Here is a 17,921-nt window from a genome sequence, read left to right on the forward strand (position 1 = left end):
CTTCAATACTTGTTTGTTTTATTATAGCCATCTTAGTGGGTGTGAAGTAATATCACATTGTGGTTTTGATTTGCATTTCCCTAATAACCAATGATACTGAGTATTTTTTCATGTACTGTTAGACTACTGTATATTTGTTTGCTTTTTGGAAATGGGGTCTTGCTATGCATCCCAGGCTGGACTCGAACTTCTGGGCTCAACAATCCTCCTACCTCAACCGACCGAGTAGCTGAGATTACAAATGTGCACCACCATGCCCAGCTGTACATATTCTTTGTAGAAATGTCTCTTCAAATCCTCGCTTACTTTTAAACTGGGTTGTCCTTTTATTGTTGATTGGCAAGCATTCCTTATATATTCTGGATAAAAATTTCTTGCCAGATACATGGTTCAAAAAATGTTTCTCCTATTCAGCAGATTGTCTTTTCACTTTCTTGATGGTATAATTTGCCCCATAAAAGTTTTTAATTTTGATGTAGTACAATTTATCTATGTTTCTTTTGTTACTTATACTTTGGGTGTCATATCTAAAAACCATTGCCTAACTCAAGGTCACGGAGATATAAATTTTTTTTTTTTGAAACAGAGTTTCGCTCTTGTTGCCCAGGCTGGAGTGCAGTGGCACTATCTTTGCTCACCGCAACCTCTGCCCCCTGGGTTCAAGCGATTCTCCTGCCTCAGCCTCCTGAGTAGCTAGTATTATAGGCATGCGCCACCATGCCCAGCTAATTCTTTTGTATTTCTAGCAGAGATGGAGTTTCTCCATGTTGGTCAGTCTGGTCTTCAACTCCTGACCTTAGGTGATCCGCCTGCCTCAGCCTGCCAAGGAGATATAATCTTATCTTTTTTCCTAAGAGTTTTATAGTTTAGCCCTTACCTTTAGGTTTTTGTTTTTATTTTACTTATTTATTTTGAGTCGGAGTCTTGCTCTGTCGCCCAGGCTGGAGTAGAATGGCACGATCTCGGCTCACTGCAACCTCCGCCTCCCAAGTTCAGGCGATTCTCCTGCCTCAGCCTCCTGAGTAGCTGGGATTACAGGCGTGTGCTACCACACGTGGCTAGTTTTTGTATTTTTAGTAGAGGCGGGGTGTCACCTTGTTGGCCAGGCTGGTCTCGATCTCCTAACCTCAGGTTATCCGCCCGCCTCTGCCTCCCAAAGTGCTGGGATTATAGGCGTGAGCCACCATGTCCGTCCCATTTAGGTTTATAATCTATTTTGAGTATGGTGTGAGGTAAGGATTCAACTTTGCATATGAGGCCAAGAGTGGTGGCTCACATCTGTAATCCCAGCACTTTGGGAGACCGAGGCAGGTGGATCATTTGAGGTCAGGAGTTTAAGACCTGCCTGACCAAGACCAACATGGCAAAACCCCATCTACTAGTAGTCCCAGCTACTTGGGAGGCTGAGGTATGAGAATCGCTTGAACCCAGGAGGCGGAGGTTGCATTGGACTGAGATTGCACCACTGCGCTCCAACCTGGGTGACCAAGTGAGAGACTCTCTCAAAAGAAAAAAAACAAAAACAAAAAACTTTGCATGTGACTGTGCAGTTGTCTTAGTACCATTTGTTGAAACACTGTTCTTTCTCCATTGAATTGTTTTGGTATTCCTGTAGAAAATCAACCATAAGTATAAGGGTTTATTTCTGGATTTTTGGTTATATTCTGTTGATCTAAATGTCTTTCCTAGTGCACCAACACCGTTTTGATTATAGTAGCTTTGCATTAAATTTTGACACTGGGAAGTTTAAGTCTTACTTACAACTGTGTTCTTGGCTATTCTGGGTTTCCATATGAATTTTAGGATCAGTTTGTCACTTTCTATAAAAAAAAACCAACTGAGATTTTGAAAGAGATTGTATAAATCTGTAAATTAATTTGCTGAGAGCCCCTTAGGTTTTGTATTCATAATACTAACTTAGGTCCTTCCTAGTTTATCCTTTCTTACAAAATTAATTTCTTTACTTCTACTTTTCTATAACTAAACTTCATATATATGCATTAAAAGATAACTTATTACAGTGTATTAGTGTTCAACTAACCTAGAAGAAAGTATGAAGTAATTACTTTTTGTATTTTAAAAAACAATATTGTACAAGCTAAATCGCTCTATAGCAAAAATTATGTAAAGAGATTTAAAAAAAAAAAAAAAAAAAAACCAGAATCCAATTTCCTTTTTTTGAGATGGAGTCTTACTCTGTCACCCAGGCTGGAGTGTCGTGGCGTGATCTCGGCTCACTGCACCCTCTGCCTCCTGGGTTCAAGTGATTCTCCTGCCTCAGTCTCCTGAGTAGCTGGGACTACAGGCGTGCACCACCACACTAGGCTAATTTTTGTATTTTTAGTGGAGACGGGGTTTTGCCATGTTGGCCAGGCTGGTCTTAAACTCCTGACCTGAGGTGATCCACCCACCTTGACCTCCCAAAGTGCCAAAGAGGAGTGCCAGAAGAGGTGCCAAGCTATGTCAGAACTCTATGAAATCGAGCAAAATTCTGTATGACAGAAAAATTTTTCTAGGTCGTTGGGAGTTTTGTTTTGCCTTACTGATTTTTCTGCCGAGATTCATTTTGTATTTGTAAGCATTAGCAAAAATTTATGTATGGGGGAAATTAGATACGAATAATGCCTCTTAAGGAATGTGTATAAGGATTATAAAAAATAAGCATCTTAGATTTTTATAGTGCTTTAGATTCCATCAGTCCCTCAAATAAGACATGGGCAGCTATTTGATAGTTTGTGTAGTTTTTTTTTTAATTAGCAAGTAAAAATTGTGTTGTTTATGGTGTATAACTTTTTTTACATGTACACATTGTGGGATAGCTAAATTAAATTTGACATACATATTACCTCACATACTGATCATTTTTTGTGGCAAGTAGCTTGAGTAGTTTTGTTTAGTCAGTGAATACCATAATCCAGTTGCTCTCAACCTTGGCTGCTATGCATCAAAATCCCTAGAGAGCTTTAAAAAATTCAGCTGCCCATGCAGCATACAAGATTAACTAAACCAGCATCTCTGGAGTGGGGCTTGGACATGAGAATTTTTTAAAGCTCTCACAGTGAAGCCACTGTGCATATAACATTTAGAACTACTGCCATACACAGTTGAAAATACTGGTAGATTGAGCTAAGGAAAATGTAATTATCCTGAAATGGCAATTAAAATTATGCCCCCCTGAAATGTATGTCACTTTAGTTGTAATCTCAACCACTATGAAAAGTATGGAATTATCAGGACCTAATGATTTGGATTTCTCTTTACCTGTGAACCAATAATAAAAGATTATCCAGTCATCAGAATTCCAAAATTTGGTACTAAGATCAGTTATACATACCACCATATAGGTGGGCATTTGTTTGCGGGGGGAAAGTCTGTTGCTAAAAAAATCAAGTTTGTAAGCCGCCAGTTAATTGGAAAAAGCACTGAAGCCCTGGCCTTAAGAGTTTGACAACCTGTGTTCTAGTATTAGCTCTGCTGTGTGACTTTGAGCCCATGTATTTAAATTATACTTTATAAAATGGGATCATTGGACTGAAGGTGATCACCAAATTGTTTATTCAGCAAATTGGATTGCCTATTGTGTTCTAGGCAAGGATGCAGGGATGAACAGAACATACAGCATCCCCTTGAAAAGCATGCAAAAGACAAACACATTGCACAATGTCTAAGTGTAGCTATGGTGAAATGTTCAGGGAATTGAGGGAATATAAAAGTACTTTAGTTGGTTTCAGTTTGGGACAGACACTATAGTTGCCCATTTAACAACCATTCACAGATGCTTGCTTTCCTAGCCACCCTTGCAGCTGGGGCATAGACCAAAGGAAAAATCTGCAGTGCAGGATTTCTTGTAAAAGTTGGCAGTTGAGGGTGGTCCAAGTGCAGTGGTGGTTACAGCTAATTGATCACAACCAGTTACAGATTTATTTGTTCCATTTCTACTCCCGCTGCTTCACTTGACTAGCCTTAAAAAAAGTTGGCAATTGAAAAAGAACTCCTTCCTGTTCTGGCTTTATTGTGTGGGGACATAATACTTGGTGCTACAAAGGTCATCTTGAGACTGTGAAGGCCTAAGAACAAAGGCCTCCACACAATAGCCAAAGAGAAAAACAAAGGAACCTGGATCCTTGATGTCAACAGTGAGCTACTAAACCAACCCTAGAACCACCTTCCTGTGGGCTTATTAAGTGAGATAATAAAACTTCATGTTGTTTGAACCCTTATTGCTTTAAGAGTGGTCTGTGGATCAGCATCATCTGGAAGTCTGGTTAGAAATGCAGAATCTCAGGCCCTACTCAGACCTGCTGCATCAGCATCTGTACTTTAGTAAGATCCCTGGTGACTAACATGAACATCAGAGCTTTTGAAGCACCAGTTTAAACCAACTTTAATTGGGTATTCTGTTCTATGCAAGCTTAGTAACCCAAGTTGTGTGAGTACATCTTGTTTGGTCAGCTAGTGCTGCAGTTATAATTATTAGCATTTTTCCATTCCCTTCGTATTTTCAATCTTGCATAGAACATATGGTCATAAACATGATTTTCATATGATAAAGTCTTTAGGTTTCTAAAGTAACTAGTTTCTTGTTCATGTACATTGAGGCTTGGAGGAATAATGACTAAAAATTTCAGAGTGCCACTCAGGACGTAGAAATTTATTTGCAATCAGAATTTGAATTTCTAGAATCATAATTGTCTCTGCCATCCCCCATGTGACAGTAACAGTTTGTTGCTTAATAATAAGAAATTGGGGCCGGGCGCGGTGGCTCACACCTGTAATCCTAGCACTTTGGGAGGCCAAGGCGGGTGGATCACCTCAGGTCAGGAGTTCAAGACCAGCCTGGCCAACATGGCAAAACCCCGTCTTTACTAAAAATACAAAAATTAGCTGGGTGTGGTGGTGCACGCCTGTAGTCCCAGCTACTCAGGAGGCTGAGGCAGGAGAATGACTTGAACCCAGGAGGCAGAGGTTGCAGTGAGCCAAGATCACGCCACAACACTCCAGCCTGGGTGACAGAGTGAGACTCCATCTCAAAAAAAAGGAAATTGGAATCTGGTTTTTTGGGGGGTTTTTTTTTTCAATCTCTTTAAAGTTTTATAGGTTTTTTTGTTTATTCCTTCATTTATTGATTGATTATTTGTAAAGCAACTCGCAATTACTCTAAAAAGAGCCCATTTTTATTTCCACAGATGAAAAGTTTCTCAGTTGACCTTTTCTTTCCAACTTTTACAGCCAAAATATTACACTGGAAACTTAAAAATCTATGTCAGAGATAAAACAAAATTACTGTTAATGTTAATCTTTTCCTTCAGGTTCAATTATACATACTTTGGTTACAAGGATAAAATGGTAATGAGTTAATAGCAGTAATAGTGGAATTAACAAAGTGCTTTATTTTACAGGGAAAATATTTATCCCCAAACAAAAACCTGTACAGACTTTTACAGAAGAAAAAGTGTCTCTTGATCCAGAATTAGAAGAAGCTTTGACAAGTGCTTCTGATACAGAATTGTGTGACCTCGCAGGTATCACCTAAAACAATTTAATTTGTGAATAAACGTGGGGTGGAGTGGGAAATACCAGCACATACCTATATACATGATACAGATGTTTTCTTTACCTAGCAAGTGCTGTTGAATCAGTAACCACATATTTGGCTTTATATTTTACACGATAAAGCTGACATAAAGAGTTTCATTTCTCTAAATACTCTCAATAGTGAAATGTTTATGTTAAGAGAATGTATTGTGTTGTTCGACACCTTTTCCCATGTTGTCATATTTGAAAGTCTTTCTAAAAATCTTTCATCAGCTGGTGCTCAGCTAGAAGCTGTCCCATCTGAACACTGAAAAAGAGTCTTCAGGGTCAACTGCTGACCTACTTTATCAGAAGACTGAGAGATGAGTAACTAGAAAGTAGATTGAAGCAGTCAGTTCTGAGCTATACTCACCACCTTCCCAACTTTTCTGAAGTGTATATGAAACACTCCAAACCTCTCTATTATTTTCATTATTGCCAATTTCTTATCTAGACCAGTATCTTCCCCTCCGTACCCATGTACGACCTACTTTCCTAGATAGAAAAGTGTGATGCATGGGGAGTTCTTCATACCAAATAACCCCAAGAACTATAAAGTTTGAATGTAGCACTGATGGTCCTTTGGGAAGGACCTTGGAAAGGGACAGGTCAAGGTGTGATGCCACAGCCAGAGCAGGAGTCTTTGTGTTGAGGGACTGAGGACTGACAGATCTGTAAATAGTACATTCATCAGAGTGGAATGAGCCAAGGACATCCTCTGACTTCTGCCTTATTTGTACACAAGGGCATCAAAAACTAAAACCAAATTTATTTTTCCTCCTGTCATATTTGAAGGGTGCTCATATTCTTACATACAAGAACCTAATACTTTAGTATTTTACTCTTAACTGGAGTCCAAATGCAAATTAATGACATGAGATTAACATACATTAAAATATGAAGGTTAAAAGTTGAAAATCTGCTTTTTGTCACATGATGTTCCTAGAAACCTTGTGAAATTAACGGCAAAAATAGATCCTTTCCATTTTCTCTCTCAGCCACCAGATGGAGCTAAGCATAGATTTACGTTCAGGATTAGGCTGCCTCCAACTCTGATTTTGGAAATGCGGGGAAATGTAAATTTAGAAATGTGGGGAAAAATAATAAGTATTGATGAGAATGAGATTGTAGGTGATTTTTAATCATTTTGTTCTTCTGTGTGTGTGTGATCTATAATTTATAGGAAAAGGTCCAGAGAATATTAAAATTATTGATAGAAATTTTTAGTTGTAAAACTCTTCATGTTTAAAACAATAAAAACTTTCTTTTTCTATATAGCAATTCTTGGGATGCACAATTTGATAACGAATACACAGTTCTGTAATATGATGGGAAGTAGTAATGGTGTTGACCAAGAACATTTTTCAGGTGAGTACTTAAAATGCTTTGTGAATTCTAATCGTTTATTAAATATATTTTGTTTTCGCCTTGTGTCAGCTTAAGTATTCACATACTAGATGTTATATATATGTACTTGAAACCTGATATTTCAATTTGGTGGTATTAACCAAGAAAGACATTGAAAATAGAGTATTAAATATTTTGTGCTTAATGGGTCAGCAAATGTAGTAAGAACCACTCTACCTCACTAAATAATAACTAAACAGTATAAAAGCTAGTCAAGGTCTTCCGAGCGCTACTCCACGCTGATGCCGGGAGCTAACCGCCGCACCGGGGCCGGCGCCGGGGCTCGACATCCCCGCGGGGCCCGGGACCGCGAGGAGGACGGCGAGGGCCTGGAGCCTGGGGCCGCGGCCCGCGACCTATTGAGGGGCACATCTAACATGTCATTTGAGGAACTGTTGGAATTGCAGAGCCAAGTGGGGACTAAGACGTACAAACAATTGGTAGCTGGAAACAGCCCTAAGAAACAAGGTTCTAGACCACCTATCCAAAATGCATGTGTTGCAGATAAGCACAGGCCTCTGGAAATGTCAGCCAAGATCCGAGTACCATTTTTACGTCAGGTTGTTCCCATCAGTAAAAAGGTAGCCCGGGACCCTCGCTTTGATGATCTGTCAGGGGAATATAATCCTGAGGTGTTTGACAAAACATATCAATTCTTGAATGACATCCGAGCAAAAGAGAAAGAGCTTGTGAAAAAACAGTTGAAGAAGCACCGTTCAGGAAAGGAGCATGAGAAACTGCAGCAACTGCTTCAGCGAATGGAGCAGCAAGAAATGGCACAGCAGGAGCGAAAGCAACAGCAGGAGCTGCACCTGGCCCTGAAGCAAGAACGTCGGGCTCAGGCCCAGCAGGGCCATCGGCCATACTTCCTGAAGAAATCTGAGCAGCGCCAGTTGGCACTAGCTGAGAAGTTCAAGGAGCTGAAACGCAGCAAGAAATTGGAGAACTTCTTGAGTCGAAAGAGGCGACGAAATGCAGGCAAGGACAGGAGGCATCTCCCTTTGAGCAAAGAGTAAGAAGGAACTATCCTCTGCTCTGCCACTGCCCCAGGGAGACATGAATCTGTGAGGACAGATTTGGCCACGGCTGGTTTCCATTCAAGGGCAAGGATCATAGCTGCCCTTGAATCTCATTGCCTCAGAGAAGACTAGAGGGCTCTTGGACTATCCCTAGGGCTACACAAGAAGAATAGTTCAGCCTTCTGTCATGCCACACAGCCTCAGCTTGGATCTGGTTCATTGTGTCCTTGTGTTCTTTTCTCATCCTTGCCTTAAACCAGGGATTCTGATACCGAAGAAGAGGGGTCAATGAAGACCATGGAGTCTGTTCATGACTCCCAGGGCTGGGACATTATGTAGGAGCCACTTCATAAACATTCTCTTTACTCATCTTTTTATTGTTTTTTTGTGGCCTTTTTGTGTGTGTGTTTTTTCCCCCCCGAAACAGAGTCTGCTCTGTCACCCAGGCTGGAGTGCAGTGGTGCAGTCTTGGCTTACTGCAGCCTCCGCCTCCCAGGTTCAGGTGATTGTTGTGCCTCAGCCTCCCTGGTGGTATGTGCCTGTAATCCCAGCTACTCCGGAGGCTGAGGCAGGAGAATCACTTGAACCTGGGAGGCGGAGGTTGCAGCGAGCCAAGATCGTGCCACTACACTCCAGCCTGGGCAAAAAAAGTGAAACCCCCCCCCCCCAAAAAAAAAGTCTCAAGTAGATAGTGTCTCCAGGGACCTGGCAGAAGCAAATGTAATCCTTTCTTGAGGATTGTTCTTTAAACCCAGGCCTCAAGGAATTCTTTCAGTTAAAATTTCAAGGAATATGAGCTTACAGTTAAAGCACACAAGGAAAGAAACCACCATGAGCAAGAGTCATTAGGAACAAAGGGCAACAGGATCAAACTGGCAAAAATTAAAATGTGAGAAATATAAAATAAAAAATAAAAAATGTCATGTTTAAAGAAAAAAAAAGCTAGTCAAACTTGGTTTTGTTGACATTTTATTATCACTACTACTAATTTTCAAGAAATAGATAATAATACTTAAACAAAGAAATTACATTATAAAATCAGATTCAGGCGATACCACAAAACTATTCAACCCCTAAACCTTTCAGTCTGCTGTGAAGTATTATATAGCCTAAAGCAAAGCTTTTCAGAAATTCACTTATAGGGGCCAGGTGTGGTGGATCATGCCTGTAATTTCATTTTCTGAGGCTGAGGCAGGAGGATCGCTTGAGTCCAAGACTTCAAGACCAGCTTTGGAAATGTAGACCTCCATCTCTACAAAATTTTAAAAATTAGCTGGGCATGGTGGCACATGTCTCTAGTCTCAGCTACTTGGGAGACTGAGGGGAGGATGGCTTGAGCCCAGGAGATTGAGCCTTCAGTGAGCCGTGATCACACTACTGCACTCAAGCCTGGGCAATAGAGCAAGACCCTATCTCAAAAAACAGATAAAAAATTCATGTATAGGGTGTTCTTAAATTAGCAAGGTGATACATGCCTTTGTAGCGCATTTAAACAATACATAAGTATTTATGGGAAGAAGTAAAAGTGTCTCTGTCTGCAGCTGTCATGCCCTCTGCTTACCCAAACAGCACCCTGTTTTGTATATACCCTACCAGACTTTTCACTGTTTGTACTAATGTATACATGTTATACATAGTCTCTTGTTTTTTACAAAAAAAGATTATACTGTAAGTATTTATTGCAACTTAATTTTTCAGTAGGAATTCGCCACCATGTTTTGTTAACTTTTTTTTTTTTTTTTTTGTATTTTTAGTAGAGACGGGGTTTTGCCATGTTGGCCAGGCTGGTCTCAAACTCCTGACCTCTGGCGATCTGCCCACCTCAGCCTCCCAAAGTGCTGGGATTACAGGCGTGAGCCAACAATCCCTGGCCAACTAAATGTTTTTGAATGCTTACTGTGGGCCATGTTGCATGCACAGCTCTTGGACGTGGAGTACTCTCAGCCCTCAAAACAGTTCTATGAAATAGATATTATTATCTTTAATTTGCATGTGAGAAAGCTGAGATTTTAAAATAATTAAGTAACCTCAATATTTTACACAAAGTCAGTGGTAAGGATTTTAACCCGTGTTATATAGTGTATCACTTAGCAGTGGACCATGTTTTCTAGTCAATATGTATACATCTACCTCATTCAGACATGTGTATAACATTCCTTTTTACGATGTTTTGCAATTTGACCATCCCGCTTCTCATTTTTCAGTTTTTATTGTAGAAGTGTTCAAACATACATAAAAGAAGAGAGAATAATATATTATTACCCAGCTTCAGCTGTTTTTTAACATTTGCCAGCCTTGTTTTATTTATCTTCTGTCTCCCTCCCTAGCCCTTCTACTTTTTTTCCTGAAGTATTTTAAAGCAAACCCTGTTCATTTGTATTACATCACCTATAAATATTTCCATATGTGTGTCTCACAAATAAAGGCTTTTCTTTTAATGTAATCATGATGCCATCATCAAAGTTTAAAATTTACAGTATTTTCTTCATATCATGTAATACCCAGTCTGTGTCCAGATTTCCTCTATTCTCTCCAAAATGTCATTTCATTATTGACTCAAAAAAGGTTACACACTGCATTTGGTTGTTTGTCTTTTTAGTCTCCCTTAATTTCTTAACAGTTCTCCTCCCCAACCTCTTTCCTTTTTTTTTTTTTTTCTTTTTTCTTTTTTTTCATGCCATTTATTTTTTAAGAAACTGGGTTATTTTTCATAGAATTTTCCACATTCTGGATTTGGCTGATTTCAACCTTATGGTATCATTTTATGTTTTTCTATCACCTGTGTTTCCATAAACTTTTAGTTCTAGCGGCTTGATGAGGTGCAGGTGCAGTTCCCTTTTGGCAAGAATGCTTCATGGGTGGTGATTGAATCATATTAAGAACTTAGCTTATCAAATCTAATCCTTCCTCTTTGGGGGAATGAGATTGATCACAGGGTTCAAATGTAGGCAGCCTGATCCATCCTTTTTAAGTTTCCCATGAACCTTTTGCTTAATAATTCCTGCATCCCATTGACTGGATTCATTATTTCATTAAGGTGCAAGACTCTCGAGATTTCTTTCCCCATTCCACACATCCTGTGGTTTTATAAAATTAGAACTACTCAATTTTCCATTCAATGAGGAAGTTCTTCCCTAGCTGTCTTGAAGACTACCTTGCTGAACTCAAGTGAGAGGGAGCCCACTCTCTGTTGTTGAGCAGAGCTCCATTAGGAAGCTTTTCCTTGTCTTGAACCAAGTTCTGCTTCTTGGCAATCTATACTTGTTCTAACCCAGCCTTTCAGAACAGCACTAAATTTGTCTCTTCTCAGCTTCTACAGGATAAATCTGAAAACAGCTAGCATAACTTCTTTTAATATGTACTTCTCCAGACTAAATATATTCAGATTTTTCACCCTACCTCAGGAAAGTAATTTTCAAACCTTTATCTAAGTTGATCTCTTCAAGATGCTTTGTGTGTGTGTGTGATATTTGAAAGTAACAAGATATCCTTAATGGAATTTATTGGATAATCAGTGCACCCTGTCTCAAGATGAGTTTTGCTTCTAAAATCTAGAGGAAGGCAGGAAGGAAAAAAGCCAGATAGTAGTCCATTTTGAACCCGGTCAGTCTTTCCATGTCAATTGCTCTTACTCTTTTGTGGTCATTCACTAGTTTGTGAGCCTTTTGTGGTCTTTGACTTGAATGACCACAAAAAAGTAATGCTTTCCCCAGAAAATGTATCCATAAAAGTTTACCTGTTATAGTTGTTCATGGACCCCCACACACAGGCAGCAGAGCACAGTGATCTCTTGAAAGGGCTCAAGGATTTCAGGGCCTCTGTTGTTCACATCTGAAGCATCATATTCCTATCGTGTGGGTAGCTGAGGTAAAGATTAGGGAGTGAGAGTGAGGGAGGGCAGTAAATTTTGGAGACTCTGTCTCAGTAGCTCTTCCGTGTACCTTTACCTCCTCTCCCTCTCTGCTCCTTATTCCCACCCTCCTTCCTATTCCTTCTTGCTCACAGAAAGTTCTCCCTACTCTCCCACTGCAGAGTACTCCCCATGGGAGGAAGAGGTAATGTGCCCTCCCATCACCTTATTCTTCTCATTTAGGCTATATTTCTTTAAGTCTGTGATTCTTACTGCCTTTATGCCAATTATCAGTTAAATCTCAGAGAAATGATGAGATGCTAGATTTTATCATACTAGTACTTTATCTTAAATATTGCTAAAAACAAATGGCATCATCAACTTGTGCTATCAAATATATTTGAGTGGTAAAAATATCTTGTAATATACTAAGACAATGAAAATATTCATTTTTGAAGACTGATACATGGCAAATAAATTAAATATTGAATATGTTTGGTATTTATATTCAGTAAAATTTTATTTGGATGCCTTAAATGTGTGTCAAGGCCAGGCGCAGTGGCTCACGCCTGTAATCCCAGCACTTTGGGAGGCCAAGGCAGGCAGGTCACTTGAGGCCAGAAGTTCGAGACCACCCTGGCCAACATGATGAAACCCATCTCTACTAAAAATACAAAAATTAGCCAGGCATGGTGGCACACACCTGTAGTCCCAGGTACTCGGGAGGCTGAGGCAGGAGAGTCAGTTGAACGTGGCAGGAGGAGGTTGCAGTGAGCCAAGATCACGCCACTGCAGTCTAGCCTGGGCAACAGAGTGAGACTCCATCTCAAAAAAAAAACCAAAAAAAAAAACCATTTAAAAAAAATAAATAAATATGTGTCAACACATAAAGGATCTTTTCGGAATTGTGGGGCTGAAACTTTTAAATCTGTCCCCTTGAATAAATATGTGTGTATGAGAGAGAGAGAAAGAGATGTTACCAAGTGAATATCTGCATCCACTGTAATAGTATCAACTCCAGGCCGGGCGCGGTGGCCCACGCCACTTTGGGAGGCTGAGGCGGGCGGATCAGGAGGTCAGGAGATTGAGACCATGCTGGCCAACATGGTGAAACCCACTAAAAATACAAAAAATTATCCGGGGCCGGGCGCGGTGTCTCACGCGTGTAATCCCAGCACTTTGGGAGGCCAAGGCGGGCGGATCACGAGGTCAGGAAATCGAGACCATCCTGGCTAACAATGTGAAACCCCATCTGTACTAAAAATACAAAAAATTAGCGGGGTGTGGTGTCGGGCGCCTGTAGTCCCAGCTACCAGGCAGGCTGAGGCAGGAGAATGGCGTGAACCCGGAAGGCGGAGCTTGTAGTGAGCCGAGATCGCGCCACTGCACTCCAGCCTGGGCGACAGAGCGAGACTCCGTCTCAAAAAAAAAAAAAAAAAAAAAATTATCTGGGCGTGGTAGTGGGCGCCTGTAGTCCCAGCTACTCGGGAGGCTGAGACAGGAGAATAGCGTGAACCCGGGAGGCGGAGCTTGCAGTGAGCCGAGATCGTGCCACTGCACTCCAGCCTGGGTGAAAGTGCGAGACTCCATCTCAAAAAAAAAAAGTATCAACTGCTGCTCTTTTCATTTATCACTGCAGATGTGGTCAAAGGTGAAAAGATTCTTCCAGTATTTGATGAGCCACCAAATCCAACCAACGTAGAAGAGAGTTTGAAGAGAATTAAAGAAAATGATGCTTATCTTGTTGAAGTTAATTTGAATAATATAAAGGTAAGTGTGCTAGTCAGAGTGGTTTTGTATTGCTTTGAGTCGGCTGAACCTAGGATGAGAGCTGGGCAGTTGATAAAATAGTCTAATTCTTTCTACTTTAAGGTAAAGTTTTTGCTCTTACCAGTATGCTGACACAGGTTTCTTCATATTTTAGATACTGAAGTGTTATGGTATAGTATTTTCTCACTTGCTTTTTGAGAAATTTATCATCTAAAAATGTAAACCCTACAAACTGTCAGAATAAATCTCTCGGGTTTTCTAAATACCGCTTCTAAGAACATTTAGCCTCTTGGGTCTTGCTTTTGTAAAATTTGGTTCCTTAGCTAGGTATGGTGGTGCATACTTGTTATCCCAGCTATCTGGGAGACTGAGGCTGGAGGATGGCCTGAACCCAAAAGTTTGAGACCAGCCTGGGCAACGTAGTGAGACCTGCCACCGCCCCATCTTAAAAAATAAAACCTGGTTTTTTTTGAGGTAAAATTTAAATATGGTAAAAATCTCCCTTTTAATGTACAGGTCTATGAATTTTGACAGGTGCATACAATTTTGTACAACCACCATTACACTCAAGATGTAGAATGTATCTGTCACTGCAAAAGTTCTCTCATACCCCTTTGTAGTCATTCTCTGCCCCCCAGCTCTAGCCCCTGACAACCACTGACCTATTTTCTTTCCCTATCATTTTGCCTTCTCCAGAATGTCATATAAATGGAATCCTATAGTATGTAGCCTTTGGGGTGTGACTTCTTAGCATAATGCATTTGAGATTCATTCCTGGTGAGTGTGTCAGATACGCTGCAGTTTGTTTATCTGTTCATCAGTTGGTAGACATATGGGTTCCTTCCAGTTTGGGATGGTTATTAATACAGCCACGATATACTTTCACACACAGGTTTTTGTGTGAACATGCTTTAAATTCTCTTGAGTAATCACCTAGGAATAGGCTTTCTGGGATCTTACTTTGAGTTTTAAACAATGCAACTGTTCCCTGGAGTAAGGAAAGAAGAAATTAGGAGGGCATAGGGGTAATTAATCACCGAAGAGTAAACTCAGATTATCTAGATATTAGCCATTGTGTAAAAGCTTCATTATAAATTCCTTATTTTAAAACTTGATTTTTTTGAACTGGGGGACAAGGGGAGGAGAGCATCTGGAAATCACGAGCCTAGGGAAGAAAGCCTCTGTGCTCCTCTAGGGAGTAATCCTTCCTGTGAGTGGAGGAAGGAAAGCCTCAGAGAAAGCTTATATTCATAATTGATTACTCACTTTTTTGTTTGTTTGTTTGTTTGTTTTTTGAGACGGAGTCTCGCTTTGCCGCCCAGGCTGGAGTGCAGTGGCTGAATCTCAGCTCATGGCAAGCTCCGCCTACCGGGTTTACGCCATTCTCCTGCCTCAGCCTCCCGAGTAGCTGGGACTACAGGCGCCTGCCACGTCGCCCCACTAGTTTTTTTGTAGTTTTTAGTGGAGACGGGGTTTCACCGTGTTAGCCAGGATGGTCTCGATCTCCTGACCTCGTGATCCGCCCGTCTCAGCCTCCCAAAGTGCTGGGATTACAGGCTTGAGCCACCGCGCCCGGCCTGTTTGTTTGTTTTTTTGTTTTTTTTGAGACAGAGTCTCGCTCTGTTGCCCAGGCTGCAATCTTGACTCACTGCACCCTCTGCCCCGCCCCACGTTCAAGCGATTCTTGTGTCTCAGCCTTCTGAATACCTGGGATTACAGGCACCCACCATCACACCTGGCTAATTTTTGTATTTTTAGTAGAGATGGGGTTTCATCGTTGGCCAGGCTGGTTTTGAACTCCTGACCTCAAGTGATTTGACCACCCTGGCCTCCCTATGTGCTGGGATTACAGGTGTGAGCCACTGCACCCGGCCTATTTTAATTTTTTTAATTTGGTCCCTGTGTATCCCTTTCTCTAAATAAACAGTAATGATCTGAAAATAACCAGGCTAAGGGGAATTGAAGTCTCAGATACTACTGAGAAAAACCAGCATCTTCGATACTTTATTTTCTCTCCTTCAAGTAGTGTAGGGTTAATCTCTCTTAGTACTTTGTAGCTTAAACTAAGTGACTGAGAACAGTCTGTCTGCCTCAGGAATCATACTCCATCAGAGATGGGCTCCTTCATCTCTCTCCTTGTAGAAAAGTAAATCCACTTTTATTTTCATATAAAAAGAATAATGAAGGCCGGGAGCGGTGACTCACGCCTGTGATCCCAGCACACTGGGAGGCCAAGGAGTGTGGATCACCCAAGGTCAGGAGTTCGGGACCAGCCTGACTAGCATAATGAAACCCCATCTCTACTAAAAATACAAAATTAGCCAGACCTGGTGGCGCATGCCTGTAATCTCAGCTACTTGGGAGGCTGAGGCGGGAGAATTGCTTAAACCCCGGAGATGGAGGTTGCAGTGAGCTGAGATTGCGCCATTGCACTCCAGCCTGGGCAACAAGAGTGAAACTCCGTCTCAAAATAAATAAATAAATACATACATACATACAAAGAATAATGAAAGGTGAGAATAGTGAGAATTTTTTTAAATCTAAGTGCTAGAGAAATGGTGTTATGTGCACTGCTCTGAGTCAGTAGTTTATGCAAATGCTCCATCATAAATAAGTCAGATAAATGTGGAGAAAACTGCATTATTTGTTTTCATTTGTAGACTAATTCTTACGAGTTTGTGTAACTTCTGAATTTTAAAGCAAAAAAAAAAAATTTGATTAATGGAAACTAAATATAATGAAAATTGAAATGTAATGATGTTTTATATTATTGTCTTTCAAGAATATCCCAATTCCAACCCTAAAAGATTTTGCAAAGGCTTTGGAAACCAACACACATGTGAAATGTTTCAGTCTTGCAGCCACCCGGAGCAATGACCCTGTTGCTACTGTAAGTAAGCTACTTGAGAATATCAAAATTATGACATACCCAGGGTGTGTTACAGTGGTGATTTTTATGAACGAGATTTACCCCTTTATTTTATAGTTAATCTTTTAGCTCACTATGAGGCAGTATATTACTTACCACCTTTTTGTGTTTATTTTTTCCTGTATTTCCTTCCTATGAATTTTTCCCCCTCCCAGCTTCCCCCTCCTTCCTATGAATTTTTTAAAACATAAATGGAATCATATAGTGTATGCTGTTCTGCAACTTGATTTTTTACTCTACGTTTTATCTTTAAAGTTTTGTTGTATCAATACTTAGGGATCTACCACATTATTTTAACATCTTCAGAGGATTCCATTTATGGATCCTTAGTGGTGGATTTTTGTTAAATGCTTTTGCTGTGTCTCTTGAGATGATCATATGGTTTTTGTCCTTTATTCTGTCAATATGGTATATTGATTGACTTTTATATGTTGAACCAACCTTTCATTCCTGAGATAAATCCCACTTGATCATGGTATAAACCTTTTGTTTCACTTGGCTTTGAGAATATCACTCACTCCATTGAGGGCTCCCCTTACCTCAGTGGACAGTCCTTCTCAAAGCCCTGAACTGGTTTCTCCACATCTCTTCAACTTCTAAATATTGGAACGGCCCAGAACTTGGTCCTTCTTTTCTCAGTCTATATTGACTTCCTGGGTAATCTCAGAAATATATATATTATCTCCATATACTTGCTGATGCCTCCCGGTGTTGTTATCTACAGTTTGTATCTCTCTCCGGAATTCTGTATTCATGTTCAGCTACCTCCTCAGCAGCTTTACTTGGATGTCTAATTTACATCTTACATGTAAGTCCTTAACCAAACTCCTGACTTCCATCCTGTGCCTGCTTTTCTCTGCTCTTTTCTATCTTACTAAATGCAATTTCAATCTTTAATTGCTCAGGCAAAAAAAAAATTATAATGGAATAATTCTTGACATCCCTTTCTTGCAACCTTAAACATACCTTTAGCCCTATCTTCAAAATATTTCAGAATCCAACCACTTCTCACCATTTTCACAACTACCACCTAGACCCAAGCCACCATCTTTTCCCACCTGGATTGTTGCAACAGCCTCCTAATTGAGTTACCTTCATCTATTTTACCTACCCCAAAATCAATTCTTTACATAGCACTAAGAGTGATTCTTTTAAACTTAAGTTAAATTATCTCATTCCTATTCGGAGAACCCTCTAGCAGCTTCCCATCTCATTAAGAGTAAAAATCAAAATCTTTCAGTGGCCTTATAAGGCTTCACATAAGTCAATCTCATCTCCTTTACTTGCCCTTTCTTTCATTCTACTCTAGCCATACAGCCTTCTTCAACATGGCATGTTGACTCCCAAATCAGGGCCCGTACCTTTGTTCCTT

General features: G+C 40.3%; 1 protein-coding gene and 1 pseudogene across 3 annotated transcripts in view; both read left to right on the plus strand.

The window, feature by feature from the left end:
* Nucleotides 1-17,921, plus strand: part of LOC101001645 (tropomodulin-3) — a 78,294-nt gene that overhangs the window by 49,158 nt on the left and 11,215 nt on the right. For both annotated transcript variants that reach the window (XM_003900943.5, XM_017960622.3), the window contains 4 exons: nt 5,400-5,522; nt 6,853-6,942; nt 13,490-13,620; nt 16,403-16,510. In XM_003900943.5, the coding sequence (XP_003900992.1) occupies nt 5,400-5,522; nt 6,853-6,942; nt 13,490-13,620; nt 16,403-16,510 (452 nt within the window). The remainder of the gene's footprint in view (nt 1-5,399; nt 5,523-6,852; nt 6,943-13,489; nt 13,621-16,402; nt 16,511-17,921) is intronic.
* LOC108586627 lies at nt 7,016-8,372 on the plus strand (annotated as a pseudogene). The gene has a single exon (XR_002523057.2). The product of XR_002523057.2 is annotated as a ribosomal RNA processing protein 36 homolog pseudogene (transcript).

This window comes from Papio anubis, chromosome 7, assembly GCF_008728515.1.
Source record: "Papio anubis isolate 15944 chromosome 7, Panubis1.0, whole genome shotgun sequence".
Lineage (NCBI taxonomy): Eukaryota > Metazoa > Chordata > Mammalia > Primates > Cercopithecidae > Papio > Papio anubis.